This window comes from Dermacentor andersoni, chromosome 10, assembly GCF_023375885.2.
Source record: "Dermacentor andersoni chromosome 10, qqDerAnde1_hic_scaffold, whole genome shotgun sequence".
Classification (NCBI taxonomy): Eukaryota; Metazoa; Arthropoda; class Arachnida; order Ixodida; family Ixodidae; genus Dermacentor; species Dermacentor andersoni.
In genome coordinates this window covers 34,786,878-34,803,042 of record NC_092823.1, presented here as the reverse complement: position 1 = coordinate 34,803,042, position 16,165 = coordinate 34,786,878, and the positions used below count along the sequence as shown (strand labels likewise).

Here is a 16,165-nt window from a genome sequence, read left to right as displayed (position 1 = left end):
TACGGACATTTTCACTGTAATCATATGTACGGCTATACACTGTTTTGGACGAAACAGACAGAATTCCGTATTTTTGTTATGCGAACATCCGTATTATTGTGAGAAAACTTAAGCTGTCTGAATGAGCGCTCGTACTCGTAAAGTTTCAGCTAACAATATTTTATTGAACACGCAAACTGTACGCATTATGAAGATGCGTACAAAATGTGAGAGCTAGCCTTCTACCAAAAGCTGCAATAACAGACCGTATAAATATATATACGCATCTTCTATTGCGGTCGCAGTTTGCCGCGCATATGGGCCTCGCTGATCATATGCGCAAATATATGCGTGTTCTCGCAATGTTCTCAAATTAAGCGCTTTGTAGTCAATAACACAGCATATATGTTTAAGTGAACGAAGAGCCGTGGACATACGTGCATACGTAAACAAGCTTGCAGCATTCAGGTGCTGGTGCACTGGGAATGACATTGGTGCTCTGTATACGCCAAAAATTGTGTGCACTCTAAATCAGTACCGAAACGCAGGGAGTGGTATAATGACCGTAACGGCATTTACATTTTGCAACAAATGGTCTCGAAGGGGGCTGGCGGCCTATAGATCCAAGTACAACGGTCGGATGAAATTTTCGAATGCGGCAAGCAATTAACCCAAGTGTCAAAGGGCATTGCTGAACTGCAATGTAGTTGGTTTAACTCATTCCCATAATATTTACAAAATATCTCGTCTCTGACAATAACTGCCCATTCATTGAGACAAATCGATTACGCATAATCTTCACTGTTCATGTGTTAATTCTTGCGATAAGATGTAATCGCAAACATTTGGCGCTTCATCTTGAACCAAGACCGGTATAAGCGCGCTCGTTCTTGTACGGTAGAATAAAGAACGCGAACATGCACCGACATGTGTGTAAACTACTGGAAGGTGACTGAAGATGAAGGACCTATTACCGTGCTAGTACTGTGTGTACTGTCAAAAAGAAGAAAAAAATAATACGGAAAGAAAGAATGCCCAGTGCCGAGATGTAACGATTCAAGCTTTATTTCTTCTTGACCTAGAATGCAACACCATTAGTTCCATGTGCTTTATATATGGGTAATGTTATGACACAACTCATTATTTACCCGTTCATTACATGCACCAACCAGCCCAAATTATCACTATACTAGAGATTATGGACGCATCGCAGTGCATTTTTTTGCACTTCATTGCAGCACAGGGGTTAGCTATCCCCAGTAGCGAACGCTTTGGTTGACCTCCCTGCCTTTCTGCTTCTTGCATTCTCTCTCCCTTTGTATAAAACGCACTAACTTGTGGGAGAGAAAGTGTTCTCCTCTTTTAGAATTCAATTAATTGTCAAGCAATTATATTGCAGTTGCAGTAACTGTATCGACCGGGTCCCGGTCGAAGAAACCAACAGCAGGCGTTTCAAGACAACAGTGAACTGTTATGTTTATTGCGCTGGGCATTTTATACCAGAGCGAGGGAAAGGGGGTAGTGGAAATAGAGGGCAAGGAAAGGCACGTGTCGTTCCAGCGTGCCAAGATAGCTTGTGCTCGTTGAACTGATACGATACAGTAACTAGAGCACAAATGCGAAAACGAAACCGATTCTGAAAACGAAACCGGCACCAGGGGGCAGCGCGCGCTGCGCGTCCGTTAGGAGTGGCAGACGGAGCTGCACATGTGTAGTCAGCCGGAATTTTTCGTGTCGTGTTGTAAAAGTTGTTAATTTGCCGTAAATATCTCTTGATTTGTACTCAAGAGTGAAGCAAGACTCCAAGGAAGAGAGATTGACGCATCGGGAGCGAAGGACAGAAACGATGGATGGTTACGCTGCTTGGGTCTCGGCACGTTCGAATTGGCAAAGTTCCGAATTTGTCGCTGTGTTTTGTACGCTTGTGCGCTCGTCATTTGCCGTCATCGCGCGGAGATATTTGCGCTGGATGTCTTTCACTTCGTGTACAAAACTCTGCACGCTGCGGCATCGAATAAGTTGTCCTGTGTTTGGGTGCACGTATGCGCTTGGACACGGATATATCCTGCTTGCTCTCAACGGGTGTTCAACAGTCTACGCGCACTCGTAACTTGCTCATGAGGTAAGTCCATTTTAATCTTATTTGGTTTGCATAACGTAGGTGTTAAAGTGATGTGTGGTAAGCTGGTGTCGCGAACAGAAATATTGTTCCAAAAGACCACTATGCAACGTCTTAGGGCAAAACTGACGCATGAATGGGGAAAGGGATCACCCTATCTTTTCAGATCGATTCCAGTCGTAGCGCGATCAGCTCGATCGCAATTTCCGTGAGGTACTTCTAACCTTTTGCTCACTCGCGTTAAAAGCGTAGAATAAAACTGCGTTCAGTTGCGCACTTGTATTGACGCTTGTATTGGCTTGAGAGCATACTGTATCCGATACAAGAACTTCTGTTAAAATACGGAAATAAACGTTCGAGGCAATAGCAGTCGCTCACTACCTGTGATCGTTACTTTCTTGCTTGGGTGCACGTTTTAATTGTGACCAGAAAAAAAAAGTTCTTTGCTCTGGCTGCTCTGCTGTGTTTCCTCGGTGCAACTTTTTGCAGTGCAGCAAGACGTGTTGCTTCGAATGATGTCTGGGCAGTCAAGGCATTCGTGTCAGTAAGCAAGCAGTAAACGGGGTATCAGTGCGAAAAATATTGGACATACAAGAGAAGCGAATGGTACCATCATTGACTCTTTTATTTTACGAATAATTCAGTTGTATTACTAAAGCGGAGAGTGGATATGCATGAAAGTCAGATTGTATTGATACTCAGCAAAAACAAGGTAACTTATCATTACTAATCAATCCTTTTCTTTTACTGAAAGGCAAGTTGCTGTTGTGCTGGAGCTGAGAAGAGGTCTGCTGCCTGCAATGGGTCCATCTCTCTCAAGTTATCGCAGTATTGTAGCTCTCAAAGTGAGTGGATTTTTTTTTTCTCTTAGCTATTTGCCACCTGAATCATGACTGCCACCTGCCACCTGAATCAAGCTGTGTAGGTGATCACTGTTAGGGACATTGGAGTGCTGGTGGACAAGCACTCCTTTATGATTGCAACGCATATGACAGAGTGTAGCTGTGGCAGTATGCGAAGGTGTTCATCTATAAGCCAAATTAGGTTCTTTGAGGTAATATGTTAATATATTGATGACATTGGATTGTGGTCTAGCAGGCAAAAATGCTAAACAAGGAGGAGTAATGTTAATTTGCACTTGGTAAGATGTGCAAGCAATTCAGGCTGTTACACATGAAATGGGACATTTGTAGATGTCTTCTACAATGCTGCAGTCCCGAATAGCTTCAGAGTTTAGTGATACCACGATAATTTCTCTGTAAAGCATGCAGCACAGTTTAGCACTGGGGGAGGCTGGCATCAACAGGCGTCTACTTACTTAGTTAGTTAAATGGGGTTTAATGGCGCAAAAGCGGCTAAGGCTATGCTGCGCCAAACATGAGGTGTTTTAAAATCCAGTTAATGAAGGAAAAGGCTTTGTTAATAATCTATATTTTATGTAAAAATCCAGTGTCGTCTAGAAATTTACGAACGTCACATAATGGGACTAGCGGATCATCACCTAAAATTAGAGCAGGGTGTAAAGGTATGTGTAGTTGACATAATTTGTGCAAAAGTGTTCGTCTGTGTGTTTCAGTCTGCGTACATGTGAGTAATATGTGCATAACTGTTTGTGGCTGTTGACATTTCTCGCATGTTGGTGTGTCTTCTTTCGTAAGTAATTGTGTGTGAGGTGTGTGTGCCCAATGCGTAGTCGGCATAAAACTACATTGATGAACCGCTCCTGATGGTAGCATGACTTCCACTCGCCAACTATGGGTTTCGTGAGATGTAGTTTGTTGTCAGCACAATGGTCCCATTCGCGTTGCCATTTCGCCGTTAAGGCTTTTCTAATCGCGTGGATGCTGTCTTTGTATGGAAGTGTTGTGTTTGTTATCTCTTTGTTCGCTGCCATCGATGCATATCTATCGGCTGCTTCGTTACCCAGTATCCCAACATGACTTGGTACCCAGCAGAAGTGGATTGATCTCCCATATTTGTTAAGCGCGACCATGTTTAGTATGTCCCCTAACAGGGGTTCACACTCATATTTTAGGTTTAGAGCCTTCAGTGCACTTAAGGAATCAGTGAAAATGACTGTGTTTTTGTGCTTGCCAGTGATAATCTTTTTAACTACAACCCATACAGTGTAAACTTCAGCAGTGAAAACAGAGGCATGTTTTGGTAGACGAATGCTTCTTTCCCAATTTTCTGTTACGGCCCCTACACCCACGTGTTCTTTTGTTTTGGACCCATCAGTGTAGAATCGCATGTGATTTTGATATTGGTCCTGAAGAGCACGGAATTCTTGTATAATGTGGTCGTGAGGAGTGTCTCTTTTCCTTAAATGTGTTAATGTCCACTCGCACAACTGCGTGAAATCGTACCACGGGGCCAACCATTCTGGTTTCTTTGCAACCTGGAGGACTTCGTGGGGAATTTCATAATCCCGACACTATTGCTCATACCACAGTACAAGTGGCCTCATCATGTTTGGTTTATTTGTGTAGTGTAAGCGTGAGTTGCACTGTGTGACGATGTTGTAGCATATGTGTTGCGGTGATGACTGAATTCTGAGTACGTAAGGAAATGTGAGGAATGCTCTGCGCTGCTGTAATGAGGGCTCGTTACATTCAACATATAAACTTTGAATAGGTGACGTCTACTTACTGTGAAGTTCAAATGAGGTGTTACTGTTAGGGTGACTATATATAATTTATGGTTTAATTCTAATCTTGTATGAGGCAGACATAGTTTACCCACTTCGTTAAACAATAGAGATGTAATATCTATGTATACAAGTATTACCCATTCATTTATGCCATTTGGACAATGGCAGAAATGCATGGGTAATACTTGTGTACATAGACATTACATCACTATTGTTTAACCAAGTGGTGCCCCTGCATGCTAAATTTTACAGGGCTATTATTAAGTAATGTCAACTTTTGTTGTAACATTAAGGCACCTTTTATATTATTACAGATTACCACCATTGTGTACCATCATAGTGTGATATTTACACTAAATGTATTTGACTTTGCTATAAAACCCTGCACAGTGGTGCATCATGAAATGTTTTTCTATAGTTTCTGGCCTCGGAATGCACTTCACGTTATATTCTTGTTTGTAACAAAACTATAATGCAGGTTCCTCTCCTTATATTTCGTGGCACTTGAAGCTGCGGCGAGCTAAACCACTGGGCAGCAATACTGGAATCGCTACTGCGTGTGGAGCTGTCTTCAAACACACACAAGGAATACATAATTGCTTTTTTAGCGCAAAACAATGGACACAAGAAAGACGACAGAACAAGGCGCTACTCTCAACTGACATCACTTTATTGCGTCCCTCCTTTGTAGACAGCAGAATCTAGAAGAACATGCGCTGTGAACACCATGTGCAGGAACCACCAACATCTGATCACAAGAGCACACTCATACCACAGAATCCAAAAAAAAACATATTGAGCACTGTACAAGGTTAAAGAAAGCGCACTAATGCACTGTGACCCCAATGACTGTATGAAGAAAGCTTCCGATTACTCTCTGGCGGTGGTATCACGGCTCTTTTTCAAAATCGTAGTATCACGAAACATTGCGAACATAAGCGATCCATACCAACAGGCACAGGTTCCCATGTGGCTCAACATTGTAAAATATGGAAGTGCAAAGCCATGTTTCGTGATACTATGATTCTGAAAAAGTGCTGTGATACCACCGCCCGAGAGTTATCGGAAGCTTTCTTCATACAGTCATTGGGGTCACAGTGCATTAGTGTGCCTTCTTTAACCTTGTGCAGTGCTCAATATGGTTTTTTGGATCCCGTCGCATGAGTGCGCTCTTGTGATCGGTTGTTGGTGGTCCCTGCACATGGTGCTCACTGCACATGTTCTTCTAGATTCTACTATCTATAAAGGAGTGACGCAATAATGTGATGTCAGTTGAGAGTAGCGCCTTGTGCTGGTCGTCTTTCTTGTGTCCATTGTTTTGCGCTAAACAAAGTATTTATGGATTCGCACATACTAGCCCGCCAATGCATTGTGTTGAACGCAAAGAAATGCTGCTTTGCCTTCTTTGACTGTGTTGCGGGCACTTCTGAAGTACTGTCTGTCCAATAACCTTGGTGGCATGGAAGTGCCGTCCACTTCTATGCGTTGCTTTCTGTCTCATTGTGGCATCACATCACATTATATTCATAATGTGTATGTACTTTTTCTAAGATACCCATATTCCTATCCTTGTGTTATATTTGCTGTCGCATTATTTATGTGCAAATGACCAGTGCTCCAAGTTCCATTTTATCGCAAAGTAAACTACTGGTACCTAAACAGTTCTGTATACAGAAAACCAAAGCCGAACTGCTGAACACTATCAAGCAGCAGCCTTAGTACAGTGTCAAGTAGTCAGATTTTATTGGTTATGCAGAGGCGCACAGCGTACCTCTTTATTACTTGCTGAACAATTAAGCTGTGTGAAAACTGAGTATTTATGTAGCTTCAACCACATGCTATTGGCCATTGTTCCTGCCCTCAGCAAGTGTGGAAGATTATCATGGCATTTCTTTTTCTAACTCTTTTTCCTTATTACAGTGGGATTACTGCATGTGTAAGTAGGAAACGGATCACATAGGCAATCAAAAGCCAACAACGTGTAAACTTGGAACATTGATTGTACAGTTTGATGACCCAGAATAAGTAGAAATACACCATAAATGATTGACGATTACCTTTTACTTGACACAGGGCTAGAGCATACAGTAAGCATACTGTATGCTCATCAACAGTAAGCATACTGTATGCTCATACGGTGTCACATCAATTTAAATTTTAGTGTAGCTTTACAGTGTACGCTTCTATTGTTGCATTCTGTCAGAGGGATGGTAATGTTTCGCGTGTCTAGCAACTAGACTGTCTATATACAGTAGTAAAAATGTGCGAACTGTATTTTTTAATGATTTGATAGATGGTGTAGAACAATAAAGCCATACAATCAACGCACAGTGATGTGACTTTCTCTGCACATGTTGCAGGTTCAAAAAAGTATGGTGGAAGCTGTTGCCAAGGTTCCGACCAGAAAAGACAGCCAGTATAAAAGGGTCCACACCACTGATCTCTACTACAGGGGATGGACAGCACATCGAGCACCCTCGACTGAAGCCAACCTTGTCCCAGAAGTTGGTGCTTCACAACTTTGCGGCAGCACTTCGTTTGCACGGGTGTGTGGCATTTCTTCCCCTAACATGCCTGCCTGATGTGCCATAACCTACCCAAGCAGTGTTTCGAGGTGTCCAGAATTTTTCCATTGCAGTGTCTACAGTGTAGCTAACATAAGTGGCGTGCAATGGGGACACTGGTAAATGAGAAAAAAACTTGATGTAAGAGAACACTATCGTATACGGGTTCAGATTGTCATAAAAGCGCTTACCAGACATGTAGAGACCTCCTAAAATGTAAAAAACCACAAAGAAAAGTTTTTCGGCAGCAATATTATCTGATCGCACGCACTAGTTAGTCCACCATATGCCCTGCTTCCAGGACAAGCACCTGCATGACACCGCATTTCCACTGGCTTCACCTGCATCCGGTGCGGTGTGCTGCATCCAGCAAAACATTAGAAATCACTGGTGCACAGTGTTTTCTGTCCCCTTTCTCGACACCTACTGAACACATGGTAAACTGTTTCCAAAGCAAAAAAACAGAGGGAAAGGGCTCTGAACACATTGCATTTTAAAGTGGCTGGTACTGGGTAACGCAAGTACTGTGGCATAGTAGATTTGCACCAGGCAACCTGGGCGCCCAAAAAGGCTGCTGTTTACTTGCAAATGGCCAACGTATTGTGAGCATGTTGAAGTTCTTTTTTTATTCTCATCGCTTATTTAGCTAGTGGAGAGAGCTTTCACAACTGGAGAAGAAGCCTTGGAAGCATGAAACACTTCACAAAACCAGCTTCAATATGACGTGTCTGCATCACAATTTCATGGCTGCATGAGTGAACCCTCTGGTTAACATGTAAGAGTGTTCATGATGTTTGCCATGCATTATCCACTTTATTTACAGGTCAACCCTATCTTGAGATTTAAGCTGATGTTGCGTTTAGAGAAATTATGGCCGAGAGCCAGCTTTTGAGAATACAGATTGAGCTCGACAGATTAAACGCCAGAACAAGTCGTTGAGGATTTCAGATCAAGAATCTTCAAAGGCCAGTTCATTTAGTGGTGTTAATATTCTGCTCAAAGTTGTTGATTGTTACGTTCATATGGTGCCCAAGCATTGCGGTAACAACTTCACTTGGAGTACATAGCAAGGGTGTATTCGACGTAAGCTGCTGGCTTTCTTCTGTGTTTTCAAAAACTGGTTTCTTGTTCAGTTTAAATTTTCAAATTTCGCATTGTTTATTAGGTGTTGTGTCCTGTTTCTTTTTCCTGCAGCTTCTTAGTTAAACATCTGAATAGTGAACACAACTTGACCTTTTGCTTGATTTTCTAGATTACGCGCCCTCGATGCAAAACAATTTCACTTCAAAACTGCTTGTACTGTACTGAAAGAATAACTTGAAGCAGCCATAGCCACCAATAACACGCAAAAGATGATTATGAAAATTGTAATATTGTTTTTTGATCTACAGGGTGTCTTAACTATCGTGCACCAAGATTTAGAAATATGTAAATGCGATGTAACTAGACAAAACGAAGGTAATGTTGTTTGCCGTCGCTTGGAGATACTCTGATTATATTTTGCATTCTGCCTAATTACATAATTCTTAATTAGTTAATAAATATCTGAAATAATTAAATGAAATGTGTAAATGAAAAGTTGTAGAGCAATATGAAAGCCTCCTTATACACTTTTTTGTTACTGTTACTCATTGTGTGCTACATAAAAGTGTTTTTCCAAGGAATAAGCCTGCGAATACACATAAAGTGTCTTGAGTGGCCAGTCATGTGTCAGTTTTGTGGTGCAAAGCCACGAATACACCTTAAATGGGTTCTTTTAAGAAAAAGACTTGGCTCAGAAAATTATCCTTCTTTATGCAGCCTGTGGAGACAAGGTTTCTTAGACATGGCCATGGCCCTCAAGGAAGATGCCGAGGCCACAGGCAGTTCCTCCAGTGACCGTGAAAAGGTCCCCTGGGGCACAAGTCTAATTTGGCACCCCTACCTTTCTCCTGCAGCTTTTCTGTCTACTTAGCTAACCAGGTGGGTCGATGATGGCAAAGGTAAAAAAGAATCAACAGCTTCAAACGTAGAACTTGCTCAAGCTCAACGCATTTTTGGTGTGAAGTTTTTCCCTTATCATTTATCAAAAAACGGGTAATAAGTATATGATATAGTCTTCATACGGACGCCTCTTTCCCACAGAGAATTAGCAGTAAAAAAAGCAGCTTATGAAGGCTTGAATATTAGCTAGGATGATGTGGCATAGATAGGATAATGATTATGAGTGTTTCTGGTAAAGGTAGTGGTAGTAGAGTGAATAATCAGTTTATATATAGATTAAAAGACATTTCGTTCCAATGCCAGAATTTTAAATCATCCCAAATAATTCTTGCGTTTGATAGTCTATGCGCATTGAGTGACAGTGCTTTTTGATGCTTGCTTCTTGCTGACATCATTCTTATGCTGCATAATTCACCTGTTTAAATTCCCTTTCTCCCGTTCAAGCAACTTTACATTCATCATAACATACCTTGTAGATGAGTTCCAGAAACTTGCTGATGAGATTAGGGGGCGGCGTGCACCCCAGGCTTAGATATGCATTCAAGAGCCTCATATCTTGCAAATGTTAGAAATACTCCTGCTAAGCAAGTTCTTGGTGTCATACAAGGTTATTTGCGAATACGAATTTGCCTAAATTTAGAAAACAGTCAATCTAAAGCATGTCAAGCAATATCGCTGACAGTACACACACAATCCAACGGAACTAAATACAAATAAATATAGCACCAAATGCAGAATCATTGGCATGATGCCATTCTTTCAGTGGAGTAAAATCTGTCCTGCGTTGTAAATCTGGAATCCTTTATAATCCAGACTACTAAATGCCTCATGAGGGTTGTGACGTAAAATATACGTGTATTTATTCCTCGTTTTTTTACTTTAAGACCTGATAATGCTTAAACAGCAGTGAAAGAACTGAGATCACGGTACTTAATACTTTATATTGCTCCAGAAATCTGTTTTTCTGCCGATCGCAGCATTTGACACTAACAATTTTTGACAGAAAATGTGAGACAGAAGGCACATAACACTTAAGGTGGTGCTATTCACTTTGATTGTTTGGGAACAAAACTCATAATGTACATGTTATGGCCCTACGTGTCATTGCCTTTGAACAACAAAAAGGTAGGGGGTTTGCGTTTTGCAAAACTGCATGGAGGTTTTTACTGTGTGCAATTAAAATTAGAAACCTTCACAGCTGATACTAAATGCATTCTCCACAGCTTTAGGTTATACAGGTGCACTACTTTACACAGAACACACTCTTACCTCATCACTGCCCACACTCTTAGGCAAAGTTACACCCTTTGGAGTGCCCCTTCTGCCACACAATGATAATCGTCATCTGCCTTGTAGCGTTTCCTTTCTTTAACGCTGCGAGCCCTGTACTTTCCAGTAACGAACGGCATGCACATTATCAGCATGATAGCATTCCCGAAAGGAAAGTAGCGGGCGTGGCGTTTTAAAGAAAGGAAACACATCAAGGCAGATAATGATTATTCTTGTTTGGCAGAAGGGGCACTCCATAGGGTGTAACTGCCTAAGAGTGCAGGTGGTGATTCAGATTCTTTAAAGGTGTTTCATTGTATGGGATGGCACATCGCTCTTCACTTATTTGCAGAATATTGCATTCCGATTGTGTCATATGAGATGAATCCATTAGAGAGCTTTAACTTGCCCTAAATTTATTACAGGTCTGTACTGGCAAACTGGCAGCAGCTTGCAGTGCTTGTGGAAAAACAATTGTAACTGCCATATTATATGTAACTGCTAGTGCACAGGCATCGGCAGCAGCAATGGTTAGGGTACACTTGTTTCTTCTGTTCTGGGGTATGCATCCTCCACGAGAAAGTAGTTTTTTTCGTCTTCCTCTTCTACCACATTGGAATGTGAAATGGGGTGTAATTTGTAGGGTATACTCTTGCATAAACTTCATGAGCATTTATTTTTGTCTGTGCCACAGATCATTTTTGCTACCACTATAAAAGCAGTTTACAGCACCCGTAGGGAACAATCTGTGAATCTTTAACGAACAGTAAGGATAATGAATAATCGAATAATTTTTAGTAATTTTCAACAAATTTAACACTCTTTGCTTTCCACTGTGGTGTTTTTCAAACTGTAATGTGGCACAAGGTTTGTCTGCAGGATGTCATTTTGTGTGAATGAGTGCACTTGTGCGCATAACACCTCATCGTCAACAATCTGTTGCACAGAATGTCATTAGCTTTCGTATGCATTGGTCACTATCGGCTGCTCCTTTGTTAGTTGGAATGTAGCATTTATGTAAAGCACATTTGATGTTCTAACAAAAAGCATTATGCCCTCCTATCTTCTAATTCTCCTACTTGATGCCTAGTGCTATAATAGCATGGTTGACACCATGAGAGTCAGTGTGGTGTATAATTGTGTCTGGTGAGGGGGGGGGGGTGTACATTAACTTAAGCGACTTTTCCAGACCACTTGAATCAATATTGTGGAATGCTGGTTTTTTTTTTTTCAATCACTGTTACCAAGTTTCACTTTGGTTGTGGCAACAAGTTTAATGTAGTTCGCTAGCACTCCTGCCAACACATATAATGTGCAGGCATCTGTGTCGAAAAAAAGACCAGCTAATGGTTTGCGAGGAGCTAAGGTCCATTTAGACCATTAAATTTTGAGCTTACACCGGTGGAAATAACTGGTGAATGAAAGCACACCCAGGAGAACTGACCATAATATTTTCTTTCAATATAATAATGCTGAAGCTTTTAACTGCATATGAACTGACTTGTTTAAAAAATGACCCATTTCCTTGTTCAAGTAAGACAAAGGTTCCACAGGAAGACAGAAACTTGAAGCCGTCAACAGCAGCATGAATATAAACAGCGCTCGACGTTTTGCAATCTTGCACCTGGTTATCATATTGCCCATCCCATTTTTTTCCACAGGCTGTTCTTTACTGTTTTATGGTCATACCCAGTTTAATTTTAATGTCCCTATTTTTTAATATTTCGTTAATATATCTTTTCTTCATCGCCTTTTAACAAAATATATATTCGTAATGTGCCTTCATTTACCATTTGCAGTGATCTTAACCAGATGCATCTTGATACAAAATTTATTTTCCCTAATTCTTCGTTTTCCTTTTCCAAAAGTGCAAACTGTTTATCTTGATACCTATTTTGTCTTCTCGGAAGATTAGGTCTACTGGATTAGTGACTGCTTACATGTGTACATCATTTTCTGTTTTGGTCACCCCTACTCTTTGCAAGAACTGACAGTAGTGCTCATACCCGCTCCATCACAATCACCACTGCTAAGCACACCCTTCCTTCCTTTATTTTAACACTTTGGCTTCTCTTGACCTATTATATGCACCAGTTTCTTCCCCAATGAGGCTAGGGGCCAGTGAGCTATGCACAATCCAAAACAACACAGCCAAGGAAAACATTTGCTACCCTAATGACAAGCACCTATGTCGAAATGTTGGCTATAGCAACATCCCTTGTTCCAACAATGTTGGTCTACTTACATGTTTTTCTAACACAGAAGTTACTGCTTTGTCGTGTTCTGTGATTATACTTTTTTGCCGCTTTCTTTAGGATGGATATTCACGAATACTATTTGTTTCTCCTAACAGCAGCAAGTTTATCCTTGCAAGCATTTTGGGTCAAGAACAACTTTCACCAGGAAGAAGTGCAAGAAGTGCAAGACAATTTTCTCAATGGTGACCTGCTGCTTTGTCTATGAGCTGCCTTCATGACATTTGCATTTAAGGCGATGTACTATCGTGGACAAAAGTACCCTGGAAGTGCGAGCGTTGACCAAATTGCATTTCTGTTCAAGACCGCTGAAAACAGTGGGTTACGTATGCACATTCTGAACGCAGATGGTAGCACGGCTGATCCCAGCAAATAGTGCACCATAAAATTCGGTCGACTCTCGCACGTCCTGGGCAATTTTGTCCCCGATGGCACATTCTTCGAACAATGGATATGCTCTGCAAGATGAAATACGGGAAGCACCTGTACTTTAACGGATATAGTACAGATTTAGCATACGGAGTCTTTCGTTTTCTGAATACGGCAAGCACCTGTATTTTAACGGTTATAGTACAAATTCAGCATACAGTGTGTTCCGTTTTCTGAATACGAGACGCACCGTACTTTTACGGTTATAGTACAGATTCAGAATACAGAGTCTTCCGTTTTCTAGATACAGAAGCACTCGTATCTTGTATTACGGTCTCTCTTTTACAGTTGTCCGTTCTACGGAAATGACCGTTCTTAATTTACGGAAGAGTGTTCGGTCACAAATTACCAGCAAATTTTCTGTAAAGTAAGGAAAATTTTTTTTACAGTGTACACTGTAATCTACAAGTACTGACAAAAACACTCTGATGCCTCCTGCCTGGCTCACGCTCCCGTAGATCCGCCGCCCCAAGTTAACCCCAACGAGGACCCCTTTTTAGGTACAATAAGTGCAGAGGACTTTGCTGAGCAGCAGCGAGCGGACCCCGAGCTAAGACGCGTTGCTGAGTACTTGCAAGGCAAAACCGACTTTTTCCTGAGGGTATTTAGGCGCGGATCGTCTTCGTTTCTCTTACGGAATAACGTCCTAGTGAAAAACTTTTGGCCAGCCCGTGCAAATTAGCCTCTCATTGGGTCGGCAGCACTCCGGTCAGAAGTCCTGCATGCCCAACGCGATGATGAGACAGCCGGGCACCTCGCATTTTCTCGTACAGGAGTACTATTGGCCGCGCCTAACCGCCGACGTCGCCCGCTACGTAAAGAGATGGTAAGACTACTAACGACGCAAGAGACCGCCGACAAGGCCAGCGAGATCACTACATCCGATCGAACCTCCTTGCCGATCTTTTCACCAAATCGGGACGGATTTGTTGGGGCCCTTCTGACTTCAACATCTGGAAACAAGTGGGTCGTCGTGGCTACCGACTACCTCACGCACTACGCCTATGAAAAAGCTCTGCCTAAAGGCAATGCGGCCGAAGTCGCTAAATCCTTCTTCACCAACATCCTGCCGTGATATGGTGCCCCACAAGCTCTCATGACAGTGAGGGGAATGGTCTTCACTGCAGTGCTCGCCCAAACGATCTTGCAATAGAGCCAGACAAGCGACAGGAGGACAGCTACGTACCACCCGCGGTCTAAGGGAGTGGCTGAACAAGACCATCGCCGACAGGCTTGCAATGTACATCGTCGTCGAGCAGAAAACCTGGGATGCCGTGTTGCCGTACTTAACCTTCGCTTAAAACACGGTATTTCAAGAAACAACGCAGATCACGCCTTTCAAGCTGGTTTCCCTTAAGAACCCTACGACGACTCTCGACGCCACGCTGCCGCACGTCACCGACGAAAAGGATATCGATGTCGCCGCCTATCTCCTGCGCACCGAAAAAGCCCGACATTGCGCCCGCCTGTGCATAAAGAACCATCTGAGGACGGACAGCCGGCACTACAACCTTCGACGACGCTACGTCGAGTACTAAGCCGGCGACCGTGCTAGATTTGGATTCCGATACGCCGAAGAGGACTTCGCGAGAAACTCTTACCCCGCTGTTTCGGACTTCACAAGATACTATGACGCATTGGCGCACCAGACTACCAGGTCGTGCCAGACGGCATTTCGCAGTCACAGCGGAGCCGCGCATGACCAAAGTCATCCACATGGTGCATCTTATGCATTTCTACGCCCGCTGATGAGCTTAGGGACTTAGTTTCTTTGATATTTTGTTGTTTATTAAAGCGAAGCGTTTTCTATTTCTCTCCGATTCATCCGTGAGCGCCAAAAGCACACTGCAAGAAAGCCAGCTTACACATCTGCGTACGACACTACAGTTTACATTCCCAGTACCGCACCAGCGCGGACTGGCCGGCCGGTCAGTGACTGATAACGGCGCGAAGCGACGAGCTCAGCAAGAGAAGCGCATGCACACAAAGTTCACTGAAAGCGCAAGCTGCACCTGCTAGGCATGGCACCACCCCTGTCGCTATTAACGGAGCTTCCCTGCTTATCGGGACAGCAAGTCAGCGTGAACACGGGCTCTTCTTAGGATCTGGAATAAAAAATCACAAGCCTATTTCTTGAAAAAAGATGGTTCAACGCCACGTTACCCAGACGAACTGTATACATCTGCATTGCGTTACGCGCGTCAGCCAACGCATTCACGGCCGTCATCATAGCGAAAGCTATTCAACAAGAGCGGACACTCCGATAGAGCTCATCGGCTGAATAAAACCCCTCAATTTTTCAAAAGTAGCGCCATTCTTGGATCATTCCGCCACCCCGCTCACCCTGGCGCTTCCTCCTCCACGCCTCCTGTCTCCCTAGCCTCCTCCGCTCCCCCATTGGCCAATCTGTGTCACGTGGAAGCAGGTGCCGCGCATTTGTATATTTTTTTTTTCTTTCCAGAGCGGAGCAGGCGCCGCGTTTTTGTATGTGTTTTTCTTTTCAGCGCGCTCCGACCTCCATTGTTGGGCCTGCGCGATGAAAGTACGGCATGCGGACTGACGGAATGCGTTAGCGTAATAGAATGTGTGAATGTAATAGAAATAGAACTTAATTGCGATGCCGTGCCGCTGCGCCTTCGCTTGCCGCAACAGACACAGCGAGGGCAAAAAGCTTTTTGCTTTGCCATCCGGCGGGCGCAACGCAAAAAGAAATGTGTGGATTCACAGGATCGGGCGGGTTCACTTCGAGGAAGTGGCAAAGAACGCACGGCTTCGTGAAGTAAGTGCCACAGCTCCACACAACCTCTTCTTTTGAGCTTAGTTGACAACTTCCGCTTGGAAAAAGTGTATGTGTTCATGCTCTGGGTGGTTTTTAGCGCGTTGAAGTTGACTTTTTTTTTCGAACGTGCTCTCTTTG

The 16,165-nt window shown here is 43.0% G+C and overlaps 1 protein-coding gene across 2 annotated transcripts; it reads left to right on the top strand.

The window, feature by feature from the left end:
- Positions 1-1,635: 1,635 nt before the first annotated feature.
- Positions 1,636-13,004, top strand: LOC126519279 (uncharacterized). Of its 2 annotated transcripts, none has more exons than XM_055065282.2 (5): positions 1,636-2,101; positions 2,853-2,943; positions 7,109-7,294; positions 9,113-9,274; positions 12,921-12,998. In XM_055065282.2, exons 1-4 carry the CDS (start codon positions 2,022-2,024, stop codon positions 9,188-9,190), a joined length of 435 nt encoding a protein of 144 aa, XP_054921257.1. In that variant the 5' UTR covers positions 1,636-2,021; the 3' UTR covers positions 9,191-9,274; positions 12,921-12,998. The 2 variants fall into 2 exon arrangements, with proteins under 2 accessions (XP_054921257.1, XP_050024863.1); XM_050168906.3 differs by having other exon boundaries at positions 1,637-2,101; positions 12,918-13,004.
- The last annotated feature ends 3,161 nt before the right edge of the window (positions 13,005-16,165 follow it).

What these genes read in the sequence shown, in the direction of transcription:
- LOC126519279 (XM_050168906.3), top strand. Translation starts at nt 2,022, where the DNA reads ATGCGCTTGGACACGGATATATCCTGCTTGCTCTCAACGGGTGTTCAA. An exon ending in ACTCGTAACTTGCTCATGAG is followed by an intron (nt 2,102 to 2,852) that starts GTAAGTCCATTT and finishes TTTTACTGAAAG; the next exon opens with GCAAGTTGCTGTTGTGCTGG. An exon ending in GCAGTATTGTAGCTCTCAAA is followed by an intron (nt 2,944 to 7,108) that starts GTGAGTGGATTT and finishes CACATGTTGCAG; the next exon opens with GTTCAAAAAAGTATGGTGGA.